This window comes from Bos javanicus, chromosome 16, assembly GCF_032452875.1.
Source record: "Bos javanicus breed banteng chromosome 16, ARS-OSU_banteng_1.0, whole genome shotgun sequence".
NCBI classification, from domain to species: domain Eukaryota; kingdom Metazoa; phylum Chordata; class Mammalia; order Artiodactyla; family Bovidae; genus Bos; species Bos javanicus.
Genome location: NC_083883.1, coordinates 52,773,538 through 52,796,682, shown reverse-complemented (window position 1 = coordinate 52,796,682; position 23,145 = coordinate 52,773,538). Strand labels below are relative to the sequence as shown.

At 46.8% G+C, this 23,145-nt stretch overlaps 1 protein-coding gene across 9 annotated transcripts in view; it reads left to right on the top strand.

The window, feature by feature from the left end:
- FHAD1 (forkhead associated phosphopeptide binding domain 1) overlaps window positions 1–17,300 on the top strand; it is a 165,862-nt gene extending 148,562 nt beyond the window's left edge. For 4 of the 9 annotated variants that reach the window (XM_061383194.1, XM_061383191.1, XM_061383193.1 and 1 more), the window contains 6 exons: window positions 1,669–1,764; window positions 2,425–2,645; window positions 3,180–3,345; window positions 9,436–9,516; window positions 12,279–12,332; window positions 16,745–17,300. In XM_061383194.1, the coding sequence (XP_061239178.1) occupies window positions 1,669–1,764; window positions 2,425–2,645; window positions 3,180–3,345; window positions 9,436–9,516; window positions 12,279–12,332; window positions 16,745–16,861 (735 nt within the window). In that variant the 3' untranslated portion in view covers window positions 16,862–17,300. Of the gene's footprint in view, window positions 1–1,668; window positions 1,765–2,424; window positions 2,646–3,179; window positions 3,346–9,435; window positions 9,517–12,278; window positions 12,333–16,744 lie in introns of those variants that run through there. The other 5 variants (XR_009730015.1, XM_061383192.1, XM_061383197.1 and 2 more) reach the window with 5 other exon arrangements.
- Window positions 17,301–23,145: the final 5,845 nt, after the last annotated feature.

The following is a 23,145-nucleotide window of genomic DNA, read 5'->3' as shown; positions in this document are numbered from 1 at the left end:
TGAGTTTGCCTAAAATTTGCTTCTTTCTGTAAACTCAAAAACCCGAACACAGAAAAGGTAGCAGAAGGGAGCCATGATGATTAAGAAGACACCACAGTTCTAGAATCAGAGACCTGCCTGTGTCCTAATCCCAGCTCTGCAAACCAAGTGACCTTGGCAGGCTCTTAACCTTTCTGGGACTCCATCTCCCAGCTGTAAAAGGAGATAATTGTGTAAAGTGCTTATGCCAGTGCCTAGCTCATAGTGAGCACTTAATAGATGATACTTGTGATTATTATTAAATAGTATTTCAATGGTATTATTCAAAAAAGCCTTCCTTCCTTAGGGGGCTTTGTTTGATTTGCCCAGATTTGCAGAAGTAATTTGATTGTTAGGTGGAAGGTGTTTGATTGGGCATTTGATTGACACATGACAACGGACAGCTCAGGTTAGCCTTAATCAGAGGACCTGCTGGGCATGGTTTGCTGCCACAGCTGGATCCAAACCATCCTTAGGCTGTTGGAAGAAATAATTAAAATCATTCAATCTCATTTTCTACACATTTGCTAGATGTGTGAATCTTCAGAAATGTGTTGCTTTGAGACTTCCCTGGCAGTCCAGTGGTTAAGACTTCGCCTTCCAATGCAGGGGGTGCAGTGTTTGATCCTTTTTTGGGGAGCTAGGATCCCACATGCCTCAGGGCTAAAAAACAACATAAAACAGAAGCAATATTATAACAAATTCAATAAAGACTTTTAAAAAATGATCCACATCAAAACAATATTTTAAAAAAAGAATGAAAGAAAGAAACGTGTTGGTTTTCCTGCTAAGAGCAAACCCTCCTCTGAGAGTAGAAAGGGAGGGACCATCTCCAGGTGGGGAGCTCAGCTGGATCCCATATCCTGATCCTGCTTCCAAGATTTGCCTTCTTGGCAACAACCCCTCATCCCACCACTGACACGACAGAGCAGGAAACCTCCAAGGCTGGCAGTAATTAAAAGGAGAGAAGGAGCAGGAGAAAGAATAGCTGAGCAAAGGCAACAGGACTCCTGTTTTTCTGAAGCTTATCTTCTCAGCCTCGGTGCTACCGATTTTTTGAGCCAGGTAACTCTTTACTTGGGGGACTACCCTGTGTGGCACTGGTTGTTCAGCAGCATCCTTGGCCTTTACACACTAGATGCCAGTAGCAGTTGTGACAACCATCACCATGTCCAGGCATTGCTAAATGTCCCAGGTAAAGGGAGAATGCACAGTCATCCCCAGTTAAGAACTGCTGGTCTAGAGGAAAGACAGACAGTGACCAAAGAGCGGGACTAACGTGTCATTTCAAGAAAAGTTATACTCTTAAGGGATGGGAACAGAGCTGTAAGAAAGCAGTTCACAGAGGAATCAGACTAGAATAAAAAACAGCTAGAAGGGGGCGACAGTGAATGAGATGGCTGGATAGCATCATCAAATCAATGGACATGAATCTGAGCAAACTCCAGGAGACAGTGAAGGACAGCCAAGCCTGGAGTGCTGCAGTCCATGAGGTTGCAGAGGTGGACATGACGTAGTGATTGAACCACAACTGTCAAGTTATTCTTTAGGAACTTTCCAGTTCTTCGGTTACTCTTTGGGGTTTTCTTCTGGATGTAGAAAATCATAATGAATACCAAGAGAGAGTTTTTATTTCTTTTTTTATTTCAGCCTCAAAATGGCCTTTCCAGCTCAGGGTCCATCATGGCCACCAATAAATTAGGGAAAACAGATGCAACTGAGGCTCTGGATCTCAGTGAAAAGCTGGTATGTACCCCTAGCATCAGTGCCCCTCCTGTCCAAACCCACAACCCCCTCAGGCATTGTTAACCACCAGATGGCTTAACTCAACATCAACCCTACGTAGATATTTAGTCATTATTACAGCTCTGCGAGACCCAGTTGCTATCCCAGCATGGGTTGGAAATTGCATAGTTGAATTCCTTGGAAAACTGGGTAGCAAGAATAAATGTTTCTATCTGTTGTCATTTTCCCCCTGGTTCTCAAAAAGGCGTAGCGTAAATGGATGCGGGGAACATGAAAGTCGGATTAAAAGCCCCAATTGTACTCCTTTCCAAAGCATGTGTTCCCTGTGATTGCAGAAAATGAATGAAACAGAATTAGACACTTGCCTCCTTATTAAAGGGCTTCCCAGGTGGCTCAGTGGTAAAGAATCTGCCTGCCAGTGCAGGAGATGCAGGTTTGATCTGTGGGTTGGGAAGATCCCCTGGAAGAGGGCATGACAACCCACTCCAGTATTCTTGCCTGGGAAATCCCATGGACAGAGGAGCCTGGCAGGCTACAGTCCATGGGGTTGCAAAGAGTCGGACACGACTGAGCGACTGAGCACAGCACACACACTCCTTATTAAAGCAGCCACCAGTGGTGGTGGACCAAGCCTCTTACCTGCAAAACGCTCTCTCGTAGTACATGGATATGAGCAAAACACTCGGGAGTCTGATGAACATCAAAGATATGTCAGGTCATGTGTCCATGAAACACCTCTCCCCCAAAGAGAGGGAGAGAGTCAACCAGCTTCGACAAAGAGACCTCGATATGGTGTTCGATAAGATCACCCAACTCAAGAACCGGCTGGAGAGAAAAGAGGAGCTTTTGAGAGGATACGAGAAAGACATTGAACAGCTCAGGTAAGGCCCATGTCCCTGCAGAAAGGCCTGGACCTCCATTCTCCAGGCTAAACCTCAGGGCAGCAGCAGACCTCTGGACCAAGACAGGAGGACAGAGTCTGGGTGTGCAGGGGAGGCGGGATCATGACTCGGTCTGATGGAGGCGAGTCCTCTGGGCCAGAAAGCAGCAGTTAAAGTGTGCTATATTTTCTTAAGGGGTAAGGTGCACCTTTTATGAATGTGTCTGATATTTCACCATGTGTGTGCTTTTCATAATTCCTTCTTATTTTCAGTAGTATCAGTTCCCTGACCATCCCTGGGAAATTGGGAGGGGCTGGTAATATAACCTGTGTCAGCTTCATGCCACACTTACACAGCCCATGAGCTATTTATACTGCCCTCTAGTCCCCAAACTCCATCCTTCTCTCCCACTTGTAATGAAACCGCTAAGTTAGGCAGACACAGAAGTATCTTGAGAATCTCCCAGGGCAGGGGCATTGCTGGTAAGTGAGAAAGATGAGGGGAAAGGAGACTTTGTCTCTCCCGTGTGCTCAGGCAGAGCAAAGTGTCGGTTCAGATGTACCAGTCACAGGTGGCCAAGCTGGAGGACGACATCTACAAAGAGGCCGAAGAGAAGGCGCTGCTCAAGGAGGCCCTGGAGCGCATGGAGCAGCAGTTGCACCAGGAGAAGAGGGTCAACAGGGCGATCAGGCAGCAGAAGGTGAGTGGTGCCTGCTTGGAGCAGAGTCTCTGAGGCTGCCCCTCTGCCCCCTTTAGAAATGGCCAGCTGAGGTCCCAGCGGGATCTAGGCAGTACAGGAGGCATTTACTGATGCAAAGGAAAGTGGCAGAATAGCTTTAGCATCAGACAGACCTAAGTTTAGACTGTAGCTCTTCCATTTACTGTGTGACTTCAGGCAGGTTTCTTAACCACTCTGAGACTCAGAGTCTAGCTTGTCTGTATTTTCTTTCTTTCTTTTTAATTTAATTTTTAATTTTGTATTGGAGTAGAGCTGATTTACAATTTTGTGTTAGTTTCGGGTGCACAGCAAAGCGGTTCAGTTATACATACACATATATCCGTTCTTTTTCAGATTCTTTTCCCAGATAGGTTATTATAGAATATTGAGTAGCATTCCCTGTGCTATACACAGGTCTCTGTTGATTATCTCTTTTATATATGGTAGTGTGTATGTGTTAATTCCAAATGCCTAATTCATCCCCCCTCCACCTTTCCCCTTTGATAACCATAAGTTTGTTTTCAAACTGTGAGTCTGTTTCTGTTTTATAAATAAGCTCACATGTATCCGTTTTTGAGACCCCACATACAAGTGATGTCATCTGATACTTGCCTTTCTCTGTCTGCCTTACTTCACTTAGTGTGGTACTCTCTAGATCCATCTATGTTGCTGCACATGGCATTATTTCACTCTTCTTATGGCTGGGTAACATTCCACTGTATATATGCACCACATCTTTATCCATTCCTCTGTCGGTGGACATTTAGGTTGCTTCCATGTCTTGACTGCTGTAAACAGTGCTCTCTGAGACTCAGAGTCCAGCTTGTCTGTATTTTTTTCAGCTTTTGATAATTCATGTATTTTACCTCGTTCTTTCCATTTCTAACTATTTTTCTGCCAGTTTTATTGAGGTGTAATTGACACTGTATTGAGTTTAAGGTATACAGCATAATGATTTGACTTCCATGCCACATGAAGCAATTGCCACAATAAGCTTAGCAAACGTCCTGAATTTTTTAAAGTGGTGTCTATTGTTCTTACTTTCATTGCTCTGCCAGGTGCAAGGGATACACAGATGAATAAGTTCTCTGAGAATAAAGATTTTCAACTTGCTATTCTGAGTACCCAGAGAATAGTAGACACCCAATAAATATTTGGTACATGGATGGATGGAAGGACAGGTGGATGGATAGATGGATAGATGGGTGGATGGAAAGACAGGTGGATGGATGGATGGATGGATGGATGGGTGGGTGGACGGGTGGATGGATGGACACCGGATCAGTGGATCAGTACATGTTCAGGTAGATGAATGATCAGGTGGATAGAGATAGATGAATGTCCTTGAAGGACATATTTTTCAGTGCAGAACATACAGGTAAAGAGCTGATTTCAGGCTGACTTAGTGGGGTAAGGGCTCTGTTCAGATCCAGAGAAGGGTACTTGGCTCAGGAGGGTACTAGAGCATTCAGGAAGTGTGTTCCAAGTGCTGACATTTGTTATGAATTGCAAAGGAGAGTTGGAGTTTGTCCACCAAAGGGATGGACAGGTGTGCATTTAAGGCTGTGGGAGCCACAGAGGAAAGGCATGAGGGTGAGGCATTTGCTTCCTGGCATGAACTTGGTAAGAGCATTGACTTGAGAGACCAAGACTGACACTCAGGCTGGTGATCCAGCTAAAAGAGGCCACCTCCTCCCCTCATCCTGCTATCTCATCTATCATATGGCACAAGACTCAGTGGGTCCTGGGGTCAAATCCCCCTGCTTACTGTGTGACCTTGTGCAAATCAGTCCCCCTCTCTGAGCCTCACTTTCCTCATCAGTGAATGGGAGCTAAGAGCACCTGCCTTGCAGGATTGTTATAAGGATTGAATACAACACAGGTAACCCTTCCTATCCAAGCTCTCACTGTCTGAACTCAAGACCAAACGGTTTCCGATGCCCAGGTACACCTGTCCAGGCTCTGAAGCATGCAGCTCAGGGCCTGGGACTCGGCAGGTGGATGAGGCTGTCTGCCCTGTGGCCAGCCAACTGCGCAGGTGGCCTCTGAAGTGAGTGCTGCCCCAGACCCAGTAGAGTCTGCTGCCAAAAGTCCCCATACACATCGAGACAGGCATGGGCAGCACCTGAAAACCAGCTCCAGAAGCTCGCTGTAACCCTGTGCCTGCACTGCAGTCAGTAGGGGGGTCTCTGGTCTTCTTGGCAGTTAACACCCATGAACGTCCACTCCTGTGGTCAGCAGCATGTCACTAGCCCAACTGGGCACCGGCACAGCGACTCCTAAATAGATCAGACTCTCCCTGGTCCTTCACTCTCACCTAAGGTCGAGCAGATCTCCAGGCAGGCATCAGGCAAACAGGAAAAACTACCATAGCCCCCATCTCTTCATGATATCTGCAGGCATTGGGCTCCACTCATGCTATGCAGCCATGATCAGGGTTATTAATGCCTCTGGTAGCCCTGCCTGGTTGTCATGATGATCCCCATTTTACAGATGAGGAAACTGAGGCTCAACGAATTAAAAAAGAGACTTGTCCAAGTTCATAGAGTAGCTGGTAGTTCACAGAGTCTTGTTAGTTGCTCAGTCATATCTGACTGTTTGCAACCCCATGGACTGCAGCCTGCCAGGCTCCTCAGCCCATGGGATTTCCTAGGCAAGAATACTGGAGTAGATTGCCATTTCCTTCTCCAGGGGATCTTCCTGACTCAGGGATCGAACCCAGGTCTCCTACATTGCAGGCAGATTCTTTACTGTCTGAGCTACCAAGGAAGTCCCAAGTAGAGCCTTTACCTAGCCCCAGATCTCTCTAGTCCTAGATCCTGCACTCTTTGCAGGTCTGGCCCCCAGTTGCCTCCTTGTACCCGTTAGTATTTCTAAATTGGAGCTGTGTATTTTTGCACGCATGCTTGTGTGTATGCCTGTGAGTATGTGCTGTGTGTTTGTATGTGTGTGTATTTGTGAGTGTGTTGCCTACATGAGCTCTAAGGAGGCCAGGCCTTAGAAGCTCATAGAAGGATGTCTTTCTCAACCAAGAGCTGATGGTCAGATGAATTCCTTGCAAAAGGCTGTCCTCCATTCTGCAAACTTTCCAGGCAGGAGGTTTCCAGACATCAGGCTCTCTAGCTTATAGCCCCAGAAATGAAAGTGGCTGCTGTCCTGCTCTGAGGGAGCCCGGATGTGGTGTTTCTAGTGCTCACCCTTCTGAATTAAACATCACAGACCTCAGTCTGCGTGTGTCACGGGGCTGCCTCAGGCAGAGGACAGTTTCCTTTCACACCAAGCAATGCCAGGGAGAGCTGGGCCACTGACAGAGTTCTGACTTTCCCTTTGATGTGCCCTCTAGAGAGCTCACCCCTCCCTGAGGCATCCCCCGAGCCCCAGGGCTTGGCAGGCGAGGCCCCAAAGCAGAGACACCAGACCACAGAATGGGACAGCAAAGGACCCAAAAAAGGCCATTGTCATGTACTGAAAACCTGAGGATTTACATAATCAGGCTTCACATGCATTATTCATGGGCTGCCTCATTCATACACAATGCAGGGGACGTGCCAGCCTGTTTGGCGCTAGATATCCTTCAGCAGAGAAGGGTCTGAAATGGCCAAGCTGAACCTGTGTCAGGGTCCCCAGAAGAGCTAGAGCTAGGAGCTTTAAAATTCGTGAAATTCACAACTGGAGAAAAGATGTACATGAACTACAACCACAGTCATGGCATCGCCAATGATATCATTTACTGAGCACTTTGAGTATCATTTACTTTACTTTATCATTTACCAAGGGGCAGGCACCTGCTCCACACCGGACAGGCTTCACCTCTCCCATCAACCCCACAAGGGAAGCTGGTGAGCATCAGCCCACTTGAGAGAGGGGAGGGCTGAGTTGACAGAGGGCACCACTCCCTGGCTGCTCAGCTGCAGAAACAGGATTCCCTCCCACCTGCTGCCCTCTCCAGCCCAGGTTCACTTTCCCACACCCCTTCCTTCTGCGTCTCCCTTACCCGGGTGCCTGCCTTGTATTTCTCTCACCATTGCTCCCAGAGTATTCACTCCAGGACTCGGGTTTGCATTTGAGGCTTCTTATTACTATGTCATCAGAAATCCCTGTTTATCAGGAAGGAAAAAATAATAAACTTTACAGTTTTGCTGGATTCTAAAGGGCACGTGTATACATTCGTCTTGGCATCAGTTCCTTCCAGGGAGTATGTCTTCATTGTTTTTAAGTGGAAATTAACAGAAAATAGAATTCCTCTTTCCTAAGTTTTACACCTAGTATTTTCGCAAGGAGCCTTACTTTTTAGCCTCCTATACAAAACTTTGACACTGTTCACCCTGTTCATTGAGCTTGCAGGGCTGAAGCACTGAGATGAAATTAACACATCTGAAGCTTCAGAATCCACCCCCCACCCCCACCCCCCAGAATGTAGTTTATGTCTTAAATGTTTGACCATCTCTTCACTAAGCAGCACCTTCCAGAATCAAAAGTCGTATTTCCACACTAATACCTCTGGCTGTGAACATGAGACCTGATACGAAAGGCTAGACATTCACAGAGAACCCGGTGGTCATCACCGGGGGCTCTGGAAGGCCCTGAGTCTGTGGCTCTCTCCACGTGGCAGAGAGAAGGGACCCTGGCCCAGGCCGAGCTCACTCTAATCCGCGTCCAAGTCTCTCGAGAAGCCCGAAGTGTCTCTCAGAGGACAGAGCTGCAGTCAGACAAACAGCAGTCCAGCCCCGCCCCCGCCCCTAGTGACCCCTGAGTAGGTGGCTTGACCTCTATCTCACGTTCCTCAACCAAAACAACCAAAGATGCTAACAAGAGGCCCGCTCCGTGGGGCAGCGGGAGGGTTAAATGGCAAGATGCCCGCAGTGCCTGGCACATGGCAAGCCCCTTTTCTAAGGGGAAGAATAGACAGCCCATGGATGGGTGGGGAGGCCTGCGTTTCTTTCAGGGAGCTTCCTGCCAGCTGACGCCCTCCCTGGTCCTCCCAAAGCCGGCAGCTCTTCTGTGACGCTCTTTTCTCCTCAGTAAATACCACTCGGGTCACAGCCAAGAAAGGACCCAGATACCTTTTGTGAATGGGCTAATGCTGGGGTTTTTCAATAGGAAAATTTTAAATGCACAGAAGTGGCCATTTGAAAAGCACGCAAACCCTTTTACTTAGGACTTGAAGTCTAGGAAAGGCTGAAGGGCACCGGCTGCTTCTGGCAGAAACCCGTTCAGCTCGCCTGCCAATCAAATCTCCAGCCAATGAAGTCCTGACTAGGGGGCATGGCCACCACTTTGCCTGTGGCCTCCCCCCAGCGAGCGAGCGTGTGTGATTAAGTCACTCAGTCGGGTCCCACTCTTTGAGACCCCGTGGACTGTTAGCCCGTCAGGCTTCTCCGTCCATGGGATTATCCTAGCAAGAATACTGGAGTGGGTTGCATTTTTTTTCCTCCAGGGGAATCTTCCTGACCCAGGGATCGAACCAGCGGTTCCTGCATTGGCAGGCAGATTCTTTACCACTGCGCCACCTAGGAAGCCCCCTCAGCCAGGCAGGAGCCCCATAAAGTTCCTTCTGCTTGATTAGCTCATGTCCCTTGTTTTTAAGATGAGAATAAAAATGGCACCTAACTCAGTAGCCTTGGATGAAATGGGAGGTTGCTTACAAAACCCTTGGTACATGGGACCACGTAGGATACACGCTCACCTACCATCATGGTTATCCTCACTCTTCTCTTTAACTCACCATTTTCCAGGATTTCCTTGGGCCCGCGTGTTCTCAAGATCCTGGTTTCCTCAGCACCATTTGTGTGTTTTTAGCCAACAAGTAGAAATTGGTAGATGTTGTGTAGGAGGAGCGTGCGACGGGAGGGGCTTGTGGGTGCCCACGAAAATGAAGTAGGGCAATGTGGCTAGGCTGGTGCAGCATACAGACAGAAGATGGCCAAAGAAAAAGACCCTCACCTGCCCCTTCTTCTGCCCGCCAATCCCAGTGAGTCCCAGCGTCTCCTAGCAACCTCAGAGGTGTGTCCCCGAATGGAACAGGTGGGGACACATTGAACACTGTCTTGCTCACCTGATATTTTCACTTAGGAACGTTTAGAGGACCTCGAACAGAGAAATGCCAAAGAGTCAGCAGCTTGCAACTGTTCCTTCAAAGAGAAAGAGAGGCAGGTACAGAGACCCTTTCTGATCTTCCAGCCAGACACAAAGTAGATACCTTATTTTCAAAGGGTAAGAGCATGTGGGGTGCAAACGCCAGCGTGGGCAGCCCAAAAAACATTCCACCCACCTCCACTGCCTTCCCCTCCCCCACCCCGGGCCCTGCCCCTGCCCCTGCTCCTGCCTGCAACCCGCACAAGGGACCTGAAAGACCCAGGATCTGGAAGTGAGAGAAGGCAGAAGGGCAGCGCAGCCATCCTGGGTGCTAAATGATTTGGGGACATAGAGACAAAACCATAAGAAGAGAAGAGGGTAGGAGTAAGGAATCCCAGAAACCTCTGCCCTAAGAATGAAGTACAGTAGGTGGAAGAAGCGGAGAAGGCAATGGCACCCCACTCCAGTACTCTTGCCTGGAAAATCCCATGGATGGAGGAGCCTGGTAGGCTGCAGTCCATGGGGTCGCGAAGAGTCGGAAACGACTGAGCGACTTCACTTTCACTTTTCACTTTCATGCATTGGAGAAGGAAATGGCAACCCACTCCAGTGTTCTTTCTTGGAGAATCCCAGGGACAGGGGAGCCTGGTGGGCTGCCGTCCGTTGGGTCGCACAGAGTCGGACACGACTGAAGTGACTTAGCAGCAGCAGCAGCAGCAGGTGGAAGAAGGAGGGGATGGTAGAAAATGGAGCCAAAAATAAGGAGGAAGGTGCCTGTTATAACACCCCCTCACCTGCCAAAGGGGAGCCCCATTAGACAGTGGGCTTTCTGGTAGCCAATGGGAAATAGAAAACCCAGCATGGTCCAGAGTTCACTGTGTACATGAGATATGATGAGTGTGATGCTCAGAAGTGTTCCAGAGAGGACGTTGTGTGGTGTAATGAGCAACACCCCTAAGAATAGCAGTGCAGTGCTACCTGGGTCATGGCTGTGCACAGATCTTGAAACAGACTGATGATCATATCCCAGTGAGTCCAGGAAAAGCATATGCACACGGGCCAGGCTCTGCCCTTCAGTGCCCAGCCATCCACTGATTGGACTTAACCCAAAAAGGTATTTCAGAGCAGTGTTCAAACTGGGGTTCCCTGAAGCCCTGGGTGCCATGGGAAGGGGATGACTCTCAACACACACACACACCTTTCTCCCACCAGAGAAGCTCTCCATTGTCTGTTTTATACCCCAAGTTCCTCTTGGAATTTTGCTTGGATAAAAGGTTTAGGGGGGAAAGGTGGGGGTGGGATGGGAAAGAAGGAGGTTGTTGGTTTAATACCACTGCTTTATAATATCTGGAAATTTGGATGGTGACTGCCTCAACTGAGTTTGTGATAAATATTGAGTGGTTGCAGGCTCAAGGCCTCCATGAAAAATGTCTGGAGGACAACTATCTGTTTGATATGGGCGCATAAGCCTTCGTGGACAGTCCTCTGAGGGGAGAGTTAGCGTCCTTCAGGGAAAATGGAAGAGACTTACTAGTACCTATGACCTGTCCCAAAAGATGGCCTTACTTCCTCCATGAATTTTATGAATTCCCAGTAGCATTGCCAGATTTGAGGGGGGAAAAAAAACAGCATGCCCAGGATGTGTTAAGTTTTAATTGCAGATAAACAACAAACAGTTATTAAGTATAAGTATGTTCTAACTTATACAGGGGCATACTCACAGTAAAAAATATTTTGGTTTCATTCTGAAATTCAGATTGAACTTGGAATCCTGTATTTTATCTGACAACCCCTCCAGCACTTACTGAGCACCAACTAGACACCAGGCGGGGAGGTTCTGAAGCAGGTGTCGCAAGATGGCAGCCCACAGACATATTTCATTTGACTCATGGGATTTTTTTTGGTACATTTCAAAGTAGGGCAGTTTAACAGAATACTCCAGATTTCCAGCTTCTCTGAGAAACTTGCAAGATCTGGGGACACTAGGCCCACAGTCCCACAAAATCACAAGCCTTTGTCTTCCAGACCCCTTAGGTGCTGGGCTCGTGGACTTGCTGCCACCCCTCCCCTGGCTCACCTCTCACTTCCTTTACTTCCCTGGCCCCTGTAGGAATCAGGTTGGTGACCCCAGTTGATGCTCAGGGCTCTCTGAGACAGTCCCCTTCCTGACACCCCTATACATTCACCTGCAGGATGTCAGTCTGCAAGGGGGACCCCAGTTCCCTCTCCGTTTGGTGTCTCCCAGTGTCTCAGGGATGCTCTTTCTTTGATGAACTGTCCCTGAGGTGCAGAGTCTTAAGCAGATCAGGGCAGCAGTAGTAATCAAACCCAAGGGGAGTGGGCTCCAGATTCTCAGTGATGGCTTCCCAACAGGCCCACAAAGTCCCTGCCAGGGGCGTTAACCACTGGGCCTTTTGTCATGCCTAGGCCATTGGGTGGAAATCGCTGGACATGTGCAGCCTCTTCTAGTGACCTGGAAGGCTGTGCTTCCCCCTAAAACAGATCTGTCCTCCAGGGAGAATATAGCATCCTTCATAGCCTTCTTGGTTGACCCACCTCCTTCTCAACTGGAATCTGGAACAGAGATCTCTAAGAGGTTCAGCAGGACAGTGTAGCATTGCCCCAAAGCCACACCCCATTCTACAGACACCACCCCCCCTCTGCCATCCTTATCCCTTCCCTCTTCTGCAGACCCTCATCCTCATGTCCTCACCTAGGAAGGCTCAACATTTCATCCAAATGGGTAGCATCCGAAAGTTGAGAAAAAGCTGTTTTTCTTTGATGCAAAAGACAAAGCAGAGCATAAGCTAAAATTTGTCAATATTCTTTCTGTGTTAAAGAGACAAATGTTTGTAGAGGCGGTGAAGAACAAGATGCAGAACTCAAATTTCCAGGTGAGCCAGGAGAGGACAGAAGAGAGAAAACCATAGAACATCAGCAGGAAGCCCAGTCGACAGTGACACTGTATCTATCGTGTACTGAGGATTTAGCGTGTGCTATGCACACAGAGCTAAGCACTTGACCTGCAGTATCTCATTTAAGCTTCACAACAACCCTATGGGGGGTGGATTTTGTTATTATACCCAATTCTCAGATGAGGTGTCTGAGGCTTAGAGACCATTTGTCCAGAGCCACACTGCTAAGTAGGAGACATCTGACACCCAGGTAAGAGTGCTGGCTTCTCTTCCTTGAGGTTATAAACTTCCAGGTAATAAACCTGATAACACTTCCAATGGCATTTCTCTTGAATTTCACAGAAGCATCCTCTAAAATTATTTTAAAAGTTGAGAATTAAAACTTTGAAATCTTGAGCATGTTGAAACATTGCCATTGACAAATCAGCCCTGGAACTGGAATTAAGCCAATCCGCGTTCCCACTTTGCAGAAAGTAGAGGCGAGCTCTCAGGGAGCTTGAAAGCTGAACACATTTTGGTTGAATAAGAGAGAAGAGACATATTCAAGTTTGATAAAAGGCCACAGTCATTCTGAAGCAACCAAATTATCATTGGTAGAAGAAACAAAGATATTCTAGGTGAGGGATATATTTGGAAAATGGAAGCTTCTTCTCAACCAGCATCCTTGTTCTAAGGCCAAAAGATGGTTACTGTCCCAAAGCAGGACATTAAAATGACAGAGAGCGTCCTGGGGGCCCCTATGGATCTGAGACCTTTGCCACCCTGCAAAGTGGAAATTTTGGGAAGTTTGTCACTTATTCATTCACAAATATGACTGAAGCGGAGGAGGAAGAAAGAGCCCTGAGCTAGGTTTTGTCTGAGGACCACCTGGGGATGTAAAATGACAGAGGGGATATTGACATGGATCCCAGATGTTGTGGGAATACTGTGCTTCTCTGAGATACGAGACCCCCTGGCATCTCACGCTGCCTTTGGCTTTAACAGAGTAGGGACAAATGGTGCTTTGGCTGAGAGCAAAGAGCCAGCTTCCCATTTTCCTTGCACTCCAGCCCCAGCTTAGAAGTTGGTGTCTGAGATCTCCTTGGTACAGAAAGGTTTCCTCCAGGTTGCCTACCAAGTGTAGCTTGGGCGACTTCTTCCTCCAGAGTGGACCTGGAGTCCTTCAGGGGATGGAGTCACCAGGACCACATTGATAAAGATGGGACGTGTAAAGTTTGCTCTCTCAGTCTCGCATAAGAGACTCCCAGAGAGTCTCAGCCTTTCTCATAACAGAGTCTCCATCTCTAGTATGCTTCAGAACTAGCACATTCTTCCTTTTTAAGATCCAATGGGATTCATATCGATTTTTGTTTCCTCTGCAGCTAACAGTCTTCTATAATTATCTATCATATGCTAAAGGGGAAAATCTTCTAGTTAATAAATTGAATACCTAGTCTAGGCCACATACTGTGCTAGGAACTGGGGACAGAAAAATGAACAGAGATACGACCCCAGCCTTCATTCATTCAACGAATATTTGTTGAGAGGCTTGCGATATGGCGGGTAATATTCAGGTGTTAGGATTCAATCCCATTCTCAGTGGCAGCAGTATCACCCCGGAGAGGGCAAAACTCTACTTTTTTAATGTATAAAGCACAGAAATACACACAGTGCTATCTGTAATAATCAAATTTCACAGAGGTGAGAACTTCCCAGGTGGCTCAGCAGTAAAGAATCCACCTGCAATGCAGGAGATACCGATTCGATCCTTGGGCTGGGGAGATCCCTGTAGAAGGAAATGGCAACCCACTCCAATGATCTTGCCTGGGAAACCCCATGGACAGAGGAGCCTGGTGGGCTACAGTCCATGGGATCTCAAAAGAGTTGGACACGACTTAGAGGCTAAACAACAACAAAAGCGATTAGGAAAAAATGTCTAAGAAGGTTTCTTAAGGAAAAGGATGATAATGAAAAAAAGAATGAGAAACGCCAGGTTAGATCAATGAAGAAACATGTAAAACTCCCAGTCTTTCATGGCTTTTTATTCTGAGGCAAATAAATAAACAAATATTGGGTTGGATAAAAAGTTAATTCAGGTTTTACCATTAAAATGTTATGGAAAAACCCAGATGAACTTTTTGGCCAACGCAGTACTTTCTGAGTTGTTCCTGAGCTCAGGAACACTTTTCACAGGGACCTCTCCCTCCCCCTCCCCAGTCCAAGGACCTGGAGAGGCCTCCCTGAAGTAGGGATGTTTAAAACAAAGACCTGAGGTGGTGTGGGAATGAACTGGGATCTTTGTGCCCAGATCTGCTACTCCAGTATGCCCTGAGTATTAACTGGAATTATCCCAGTTAATTTCCAAATTTCCAATTTATTTTTTTAATTAATTAATTAATTTTTTACTTTACAATATTGTAGTGGTTTTGCCATACATTGACATGAATCCACCATGGGTGTACATGTGTTCCCCATCCTGAACCCCCCTCCCATTACACTGTTGGTGGGAATGCAAACTAGTACAGCCACTATGGAGAACAGTGAGGAGATTCCTTAAAAAACTGGAAATAGAACTGCCAAATTTCCAATTTAAATGTCCTTATTTAAATGACAGGCTCCTATCCTGGCCTTGTCCTTCTAAGGGTGAGCCGGAATGCGATTCCAAACATGCATGATGAATGCCTATTGCTGCGGGAGGTCTCTGGCTCGGGACAGACCCAGCCAGGCTTCCCCCACGTCAGGCCCACACTTGAATTTCACATTTCCCATTCCTCACCCCTTCCTTTTCCTGGTTCAGCCATCCCCTCTGCCTTTTGCTGTCCCCGACCTCATCACTCAAAAAAGTTGACCAAAGCTTGCTCTGTGGTGCTTCCCACCTCAAGCTCATGGCAGACCTGGGACTTGGGGGACCCTGGGACTAAGAAATCTTCATTTTTAACAAACACCCAGACTCTCGCTCTGACAGCCAGCCCCACACCAGGTCAGGGCACTGGCCCTGGGGACCCATCCAATTTTATTGAAAATCAAACTAAAAAGGATACAAAGGAAAACTGGTTTAGAGGCAAAAGATTTTCGACACTTGCTGCCTGTTTTCCTTTTATCTGGGCATTCCCACCAATATTTACTTTGTGGGCTAGTGTAGAGATCTTAGCCTGCCTCACCCTGAAATGTTTTCCTGAAATGATTTTGAAAGCAATCTCAAAGCACATTTCAAGGCTCCTGGCAGCCACTGGCATAGGTCAGGCACAGAACGTGATTTTTAAGCCTGTCTTAAAATGAAAAGAGTTACAGAGAAGGTCCTACCAGCCCCTTCCATTTAAATCCACCCAGAACCTCCTCTCAACCCCTAAGGAAGACAGGACATTCTGGCCCCTAGCTGACAGATGAGGAGACCAAGGATCACGCTTTCAGAGGCAGAGCTGAAACTTGACTACCTGTAGGCCCGCAGGCCCTCTTTCCCCAGGGGCATGAGTTGGAGTCAAAAACTTGCAGGAAGTAGGGCTGTTGATGTGAAGCCTGTTGGAAAGAAACTTGCAAGTTACAATCGTATCTACAGTATAAACAGAACCGTGTGGGAGAGAGATTATTGGGTTGCAATGAATAGAAACCTATTCAGAAAGAGGGAGGAGGCTTTTATAAGGATGTAAGAGTGAGTGCCTCATAAATACTGAGAGCTGAGAGAGAGCCTGGCCTCAAAAGAGAACTGGTAGGCCGTCATCTCCCAAGCGTCATCTCTCTTACACACAAACACACACAGAGCTCATATCACCTCTCTGTGCCTAAATCTCCCCTGATCTCGTCTCTCTCTGGTCATGTGATAAAAAGGGATGACCTCACGGTCCCCCAGTTCAAAGAATCAGCTCGAGTAGTAAGTAGCATCATAGAGCCCATAATCCTAAATCCTAGGAGTGACCTTCTGAAAAGCTGAGCCTGTGCCAAAGTGCCCGATCAGCTAAGACCAGGGACAGAGTCATACTCAAGACTGCCCCACACCAGGGGCAGTGCTTAGAATAGGGTTAGACCGATTCCCCTTGAATATCCTGCCTTTTCTCCTCCTAAGACATCAGAGACATAAGACATTCAGTTTAGTAACAGCTTTTCAAGAGAAAGTCCATCCCAATGAATGTGCCCATAATCAGAAACTCCTGGTTTCAAAAACCAAAAAAAAGAAAGAAAATATAAGAAGAAAGTATCTGTATATCTGGAAGGGAGTACATTGGAATGTCAATAAGGTTACCTGTGGGTGGTGTGAGAATAGTGGATTATTTTAGCTTCTTTTTGCACACATCTATGTCTGTATATAATTTCTTTTTTACAAATACTTTATTTTGAGTAAAAAAGCCCATTTGAGTGGTATATTTGGGGATACCCTTACAATTGTCAAGTTTGTGCATTTGTTGCTCTTGTTGAAGGTCGGAGCCAGAAAAGCCACTGCAAAGATGGACCAAGAAAGAGAGATGCTAAAGAGAGAGATGTCCAGCAAGTCCAGCCAGAGCCTTCTGTTTTCTAAGCCTGGTGGAAGGAACTAGAAACATCCCACCGGGTCTGCGAGATCCTCCTCCATGAGTCAGAGAGACTTTTCCGCGCCAAATCACAAAGACACTTTTTTAGGACTTATTGTTACCCTGTGTGTTGCTTCCTAGACTGGTATTTTGCACAGTACAATTTTTCGGAGTGTGTGGGGAGAGGGGCTCTTTTCACAGCTATCTGCGAATGTAAACGCACTCAGGCATATGAAGAATTAGTTCAAAATTCCGACTCCTAGGCCCAGTAGATAAACTTATGTGTCTGGGTTGTGACGTACCCAAATGTCACACCTCCACGGAGCTCCAAGAAACCCACAGTTGAGAAAACCCAGGGCATGATACTGGGGCCACAGGACAGAAAGGTAACCTCAGGGGCTGCTGGGTCCATGGTATAGTGCATTTATATCTGAATTTCTTATAATAAATTTGAACACCAACCTGTTTTTATTATTTCCATAACAATGAGTCACATGTATATGGCACTCTGCAGTTTTCAAAACCCATCTCATCTAATCTTCCTCCAAGACCTGGGAGGTAAATAGTATTATATTCCCCATTTTACAAATGAGGAAGCTGAGGTCGAGAGAGGTTAAATGGCCCATCTAAAGTCACACAGCTAAGAAATTCAAGGGTTGGGTCTGGAACCCAGGTATTTACCTCCCGTCTCACACTGCCCATTCTGTCACAGCAGGATAAGCCCAGTAGTTCAAGTCACAGGCCATCAGGACAGACCAAGTACCCAATCACCAAAGGGCACACACTGCCCAGGTGCACACACTCTTTCCATGGTATTTGGAGAGACTTTCATTTTTGCCCTCTCTGCAGCCATCTGTCCTCTCCCTGCCTTTCTTACATGGCCAAGACCACCAAATAAAATGGGAGGAACAGCAGAAGTCATGAATATCACTAATTCTTTTAATTTTAAAAAAGTCACAATAAAAACATTTTTATATTTTTAAACCAAATGCATTCTTTATACCAATTAAAATTAGAAGGAAATAGGAAAAATTATTTGCATGATATTCCACTAAAGGTACATCTTACACAGTGAGAAGGTACATCTTACACATGACCTTAAAAATAATCTTGAAGGGAATTCCCTGGTGATCCAGTGTTTAAGGCTCTGTGCTTTCAAGGCAGGGGGTGCAGGTTCAATCCCTGATCAGGGAACTAAGATCCCACATGCCTCGTGGTGGTGTAGCCAAAAAAAATAAAATTTTTAAAAAGAGTTTTAAATTATTTTTAAAAAATAATAATAGTAATCTTGAAAACCCCAGTTTTCCATAAAGAATATGATATTACTTATACTGCACCATATCCCCAAAATCCAAAAAGCAGTCTCCAACACCAGAAAAGATCACTGGGTTAGACAGTAGTTAAGCTAGCTAATGTTTGGAAGCCAAATTGAAGTGAGGTGGGGGGTGAAGGGTGGAAATACTTAATTTGGTTGAACATGAATATTTGAATTTGCAGAAGTCAAACATGATGCCTCTGTGACTCCGTTGTATTTTAGGTCTCTCAAAGGACATTTTAATTTTATCATATCAACTTTGCAACCCGTGATGGTGATTTCCTTTCTTCACTCCTTGAACTAGATGGTTCTTTGGGTATCACCTCAGCCACATACCCCTTTCTCTGAGAATGCACACTGCCCCCCGCCCCCAATCAGATTTGCCCTAGCTAATGCTGCTCTGTTGGCCACAGCTGGTTGGCTGAGCAGTAGATAGTCTGCCCAAGCCAGACCGATCAGGTTTCACTTCTAACCCAAGCTGGGCCAATCAGTACCTCCAGCCTTGGTATTGGAAGTAGGGCACGGGAGCACCACACAGGTCATTAGTGGTGTGGAGCTGAGGTCTCAATGCAGTTCCCAGCTGGTGTGGCCATTTCTTCCACTGTGTTTGGAGAAACAAAGCCAGTCTAAAATGAGACAGCCGGGATAGATAAACAAGTGGAGACAAGAAACCAAGACCACCAGAGAGACAGTGCCGTGGACACTACAAGTCCCTTAGTCATCGCCCCCGCTCTACTGCATAAGCTGAAGGTTAAGCACCTTCATTTCCCAGTTTCCCTTGCAGTTAGACCCAGCCATGTTGCTCAGTTCTGGCCAATGACATGCAAGTGAAGGTCCTGGACAGGGCTTCCCTTCTGGAATTAAAGGCAAGACTTTGTTAGGAGAGAGATTTTTCTCTTTGTCCCTTTGTCTTGTCTGTCTTTTCTCTCCTGGAGCTCAGACTTGGAGCTGGAGCAGCCATGCTGGGAATCACCAGGAAACAAGCAAGAGGCCAAAGCCCACCTCAAGGACAACGGAGTGGAAAGATATGAAAAGCCTGGGTGGGAGCCTGGTAACATCACTGTGCTGTACACCACAGTATACTGAACAGCCTACCTCTGCACATCCTTTTATGTGAATAAACCCCTCTCTGTTTAAGTCACTATAGTCTGGTGTACCTGTGTGTGCTGTGGAGCAAACCACTTAAAACTTCTCAGTGTTAGTCACTCAGTTGTGTCTGACTCTTTGCGACCCTATGGACTGTAGCCCACCAGGCTCCTCTGTCCATGGGATTCTCCAGGCAAGAACACTAGAATGGGTTTCCATTCCCTTCTCCAGGGGATCTTCCCAACCCAGAGACTGAACCTGGGTCTCCTGGATTGCAGGCAGATTCTTTACCATCTGAGCAACTTGCTGACTTACAATGGCGAACATTATTTCTCATGATTTCATGGATCAAACAGGACACATGTACTGGTCTGGGCTGGCCTGGCTGGAGCTGGATGGTTTGGGATGCCTCGTGTACATGCCTGGTCATTGACAGGCAAGCTGGGTGAGGGCAGTGGTTCTCAATCAGGGGAATTTTGTCACACAGGGAACATTGGGCAATATCTGGACACAACTTTGGTGGTTAAACTGGCATGGGGGGTGCAACTATCTAGGGCAGTGTTCCCCAACCTCTGGGATCTAATGCCTGATGATCTGAGGTGGGACAGATGTAATAATAATAGAAATAAAGTGTACAATAAATATAATGCACTTGAAATCATCCTGAAAACATCCCTCTGCCCCAGTCCATGGAATCTTCATGAAACTGGTCCCTGGTGCCAAAAAAGTTTAGGACCGCTGATCTGGGGGTAGAGGCCAGGGATGCTGCTAAGCATAGCACAATGCACAGAACCACTCCCCACAGCAAAGACTTATTTGATTAGAAATGTTAACAGTACCGAGAATGAGAAACCCTGGTCTAGAAAGGCCTCAGCTGGGATTTCTGTCTCTGCCTGGTGTGATCTCTCTTTGCCCAGCAGGTCAGATCAAGCCACAGGTTCCCAAGAGCTGCAGGAGAGACCAAGCCCCAAAGCACACTTTCAAGTCTCCACCTGCCTTGTGTTTGCCAATATGTCATCAGACAAAGCAAACCGCACAGCCAGGGTTCATCTGGGAGAGGCTCCACATTTTCACCTACCCACGTCAAGGCTTCTGTTATTTAAAAGCTGATAGCATTCCAACTGACACAGAAAGTTACCCTAATTCCTGATGACTTTCTGGTTCCTGGTTTCTTTCCTGGGAAAGGCCAGTTCTAGGGCCTGCCCTTGGCTTCCACTAGGAGAGAGTATCACTCCAGGGTCTCTGGTTGCAAACAACAGAAACCTCCTGTGGCTAACTTAAACAGAAAGGGAGCTTACTGAAAGGCGACAAGGTAGGTTAGAGAATCACAGGGTGAGCAAAGCTGAGAAGTCAGGACCATCACGAGAAAAGTCAGGACTGTCAGGAACCAGCTCTTCTTTCCCATAGATGTCCTCTTTTTTTTGCTTCAGCTGGTTTGAGTTTCTGTTATTGCAAACAAAATGGCCTTTATTAAGACACTCTTGGGGCTTCCCTGGCGGTCCAGTTGTTGGGTCATCACCTTCCAATGTGGAGGGTGCCAGTTCCATCTTTGTTCAGGGAGCTAGGATCCCACATGCCTTGCGGCTGAAAAACCAAAACGTAAAACAGAAACAATATTGTAATAAATTCAATGAAGACTTTTTTAAAAAGACACTCTGGTACACAGCCCCCACTGGTAGCTCTGAGAAGCTACCAATGACCTTTCCCCTGGCATTGTTCCAAGGGACAACAGGGGACAGGCAGCTTCACCCTCCTCCAGAGCTCCCAATCTTCTGATCCCTCCGAGAGGCTAAACCAAACAACTTCCTCCCGCCCTTGCCAATGGCAGCCCATTTGGATTCGTGACTTTGCAGATAAGGTGCCCTTCTCCAACAACTTGGCACAGCCAGCCATGCCTGCTGTTGTGGAAACCAGAGTCATGAAGTGTCTGCAGGAAAAAACAGCTTCCACCAGATCTGCATTCCCAAGTGTGTTCCTGGTAAGTGGAGTGGTTTCCAATTTTCTAGGATCTTAAGAATGAAAGCAATACACCGAAGATGATGAGAGGAAACCCAACACCTGCTCACACTGATGCGCTTCTCTTTTCCGGACTGAGGTTCCTAAAGCCTCTTTTCTGTACTGAGGTTAGGGCTTCTGGTGAGGGTAGACTATTTCAGTGTATCAGCTTGGCCTCATTTCCATCAAGATGCACCGCTTGCACCCGTCTGCTCAGTGTCCCGAGTTATTTTGGGCCCATTCATGACCTTATGTCCCTGCTTTTGTTTTTAAACATTTTTCTTTGTCCATCTGTTCCCTAGGAATCCATCACAGTGCCTCCTTCCTGCTGTGGAAAGCATTAGCAGACTCCTTGTTTTGACTTTACTCTCATAATGCTTTGATTCCTAAGACCCTAAGATATTGGAGGCAGAAATTTTATCTTCTGGCTCACCGTGGATCTAATCATCAGAGGTACTCTATTCGGATCAATCACTTTTATGGTTAAACAACCAGCCTTCATTCATTCAGGCAACAAACGCTGGGTACCTACTATGCACCCGATGCAAAGAACTGACTCATTGGAAAAGACCCTGATGCCTGGAAGGAATGAAGGCAGGAGAGAAGGGGATGGCAGAGGATGAGATCATTGGATGGCATCATCAACTCGATGGACACGAGTTTGAGCAAGCTCTGGGAGTTGGTGATGGACAGGGAAGCCTGGTGTGCTGCAATCCATGAGGTTGCAAAGAGTCGGACGCGACTGAACTGACTGACTAAGCTCCAGGTATTAATGACACTGTGCTAGACCTCATGGCCTACACGTCTGCTCCCCTGACTTTTCACGACCTGACCTGCTGCTCACCTGAGGAGTGGAATCGTTCATTTAGATGGTGTGTTGCCTGGGAGAGCTCACTGGTGACGTTCCCATCCTCTTTTTTGGCTTTCTATGAGATTCCTGCTGGGCCTTCTCTAGAGAGAGCTACACACAGCAGTTACCCTCTTCTGGAAGTTTCTTTGTGCCTTTCAACTGTTGAATTTTAATAGTTAATAATTGCAAACTTGTTATAGCATCCTTGCCAGCCATCAGATCCTGTGCTAAGCACAGCCCAGACATTATCCCTTTCAGTCCTCACTGTATCACTCCTGTTTCACATGTGAAAACAATAAGAAGTTACTTGCCCAAGAGAAAAAGCCTCAGAGCTCAGACTTAATACTCAACTGCTCCAATGCGGTGCTTTCCTCAATGAAGTCCAGGAACCAGCTTGTTATCTACTGGTCAATGAAGATTGGGTTGGCAAACTTTTTCTATAAAGGGCCATTTCCCTTTGTGAACCATGGGGTCACTGTCATGACTACTCAACTCTGCCATTGTAGCAATAACTGAACAAATGAGCATGGCTGTGTCCCAATAAAACTTTATTTATAAAGATAGGCAGGGGACCAGATGTGCCAGCCCTGGCTGTTAATATCTGCATGGCATGGCTATTGCCTGCCACATTGCCATGTTTATCAATATCTCCATCACTGAGAGCATCTGGAGCTTTTACTATGAACCATGCACTTCATTAAACACTTCACACAAATTTTCTCATTGAATCCTCTCAAGTACTCCAGGAGGAGAGATACATTGCCATTTATAGAAAATGCAACTGAGGCCTTTAGAAAGGTAAAACAGGCTGCCCTAGGTGAACCCAAAGGGATTTTCAGATCCAGATCCTAACCATGATGCAACACTGCCTTTCACCATCACAGCCCTGCATCTGAACAATAGGAAGCTGCACAGGTGAATCAGGAGAACTGCCTTCCACTGAACCAAGCTTGAAGGAAACGAGACTTCATGACAAACCCCTTCCTCTCAGCATCCTGGCTTACTAGCCCCTTCTCAGAGTCCCCTGCTTTCTTTAGTTACTGCCTGAGTTCAGGTGTCCCTGGC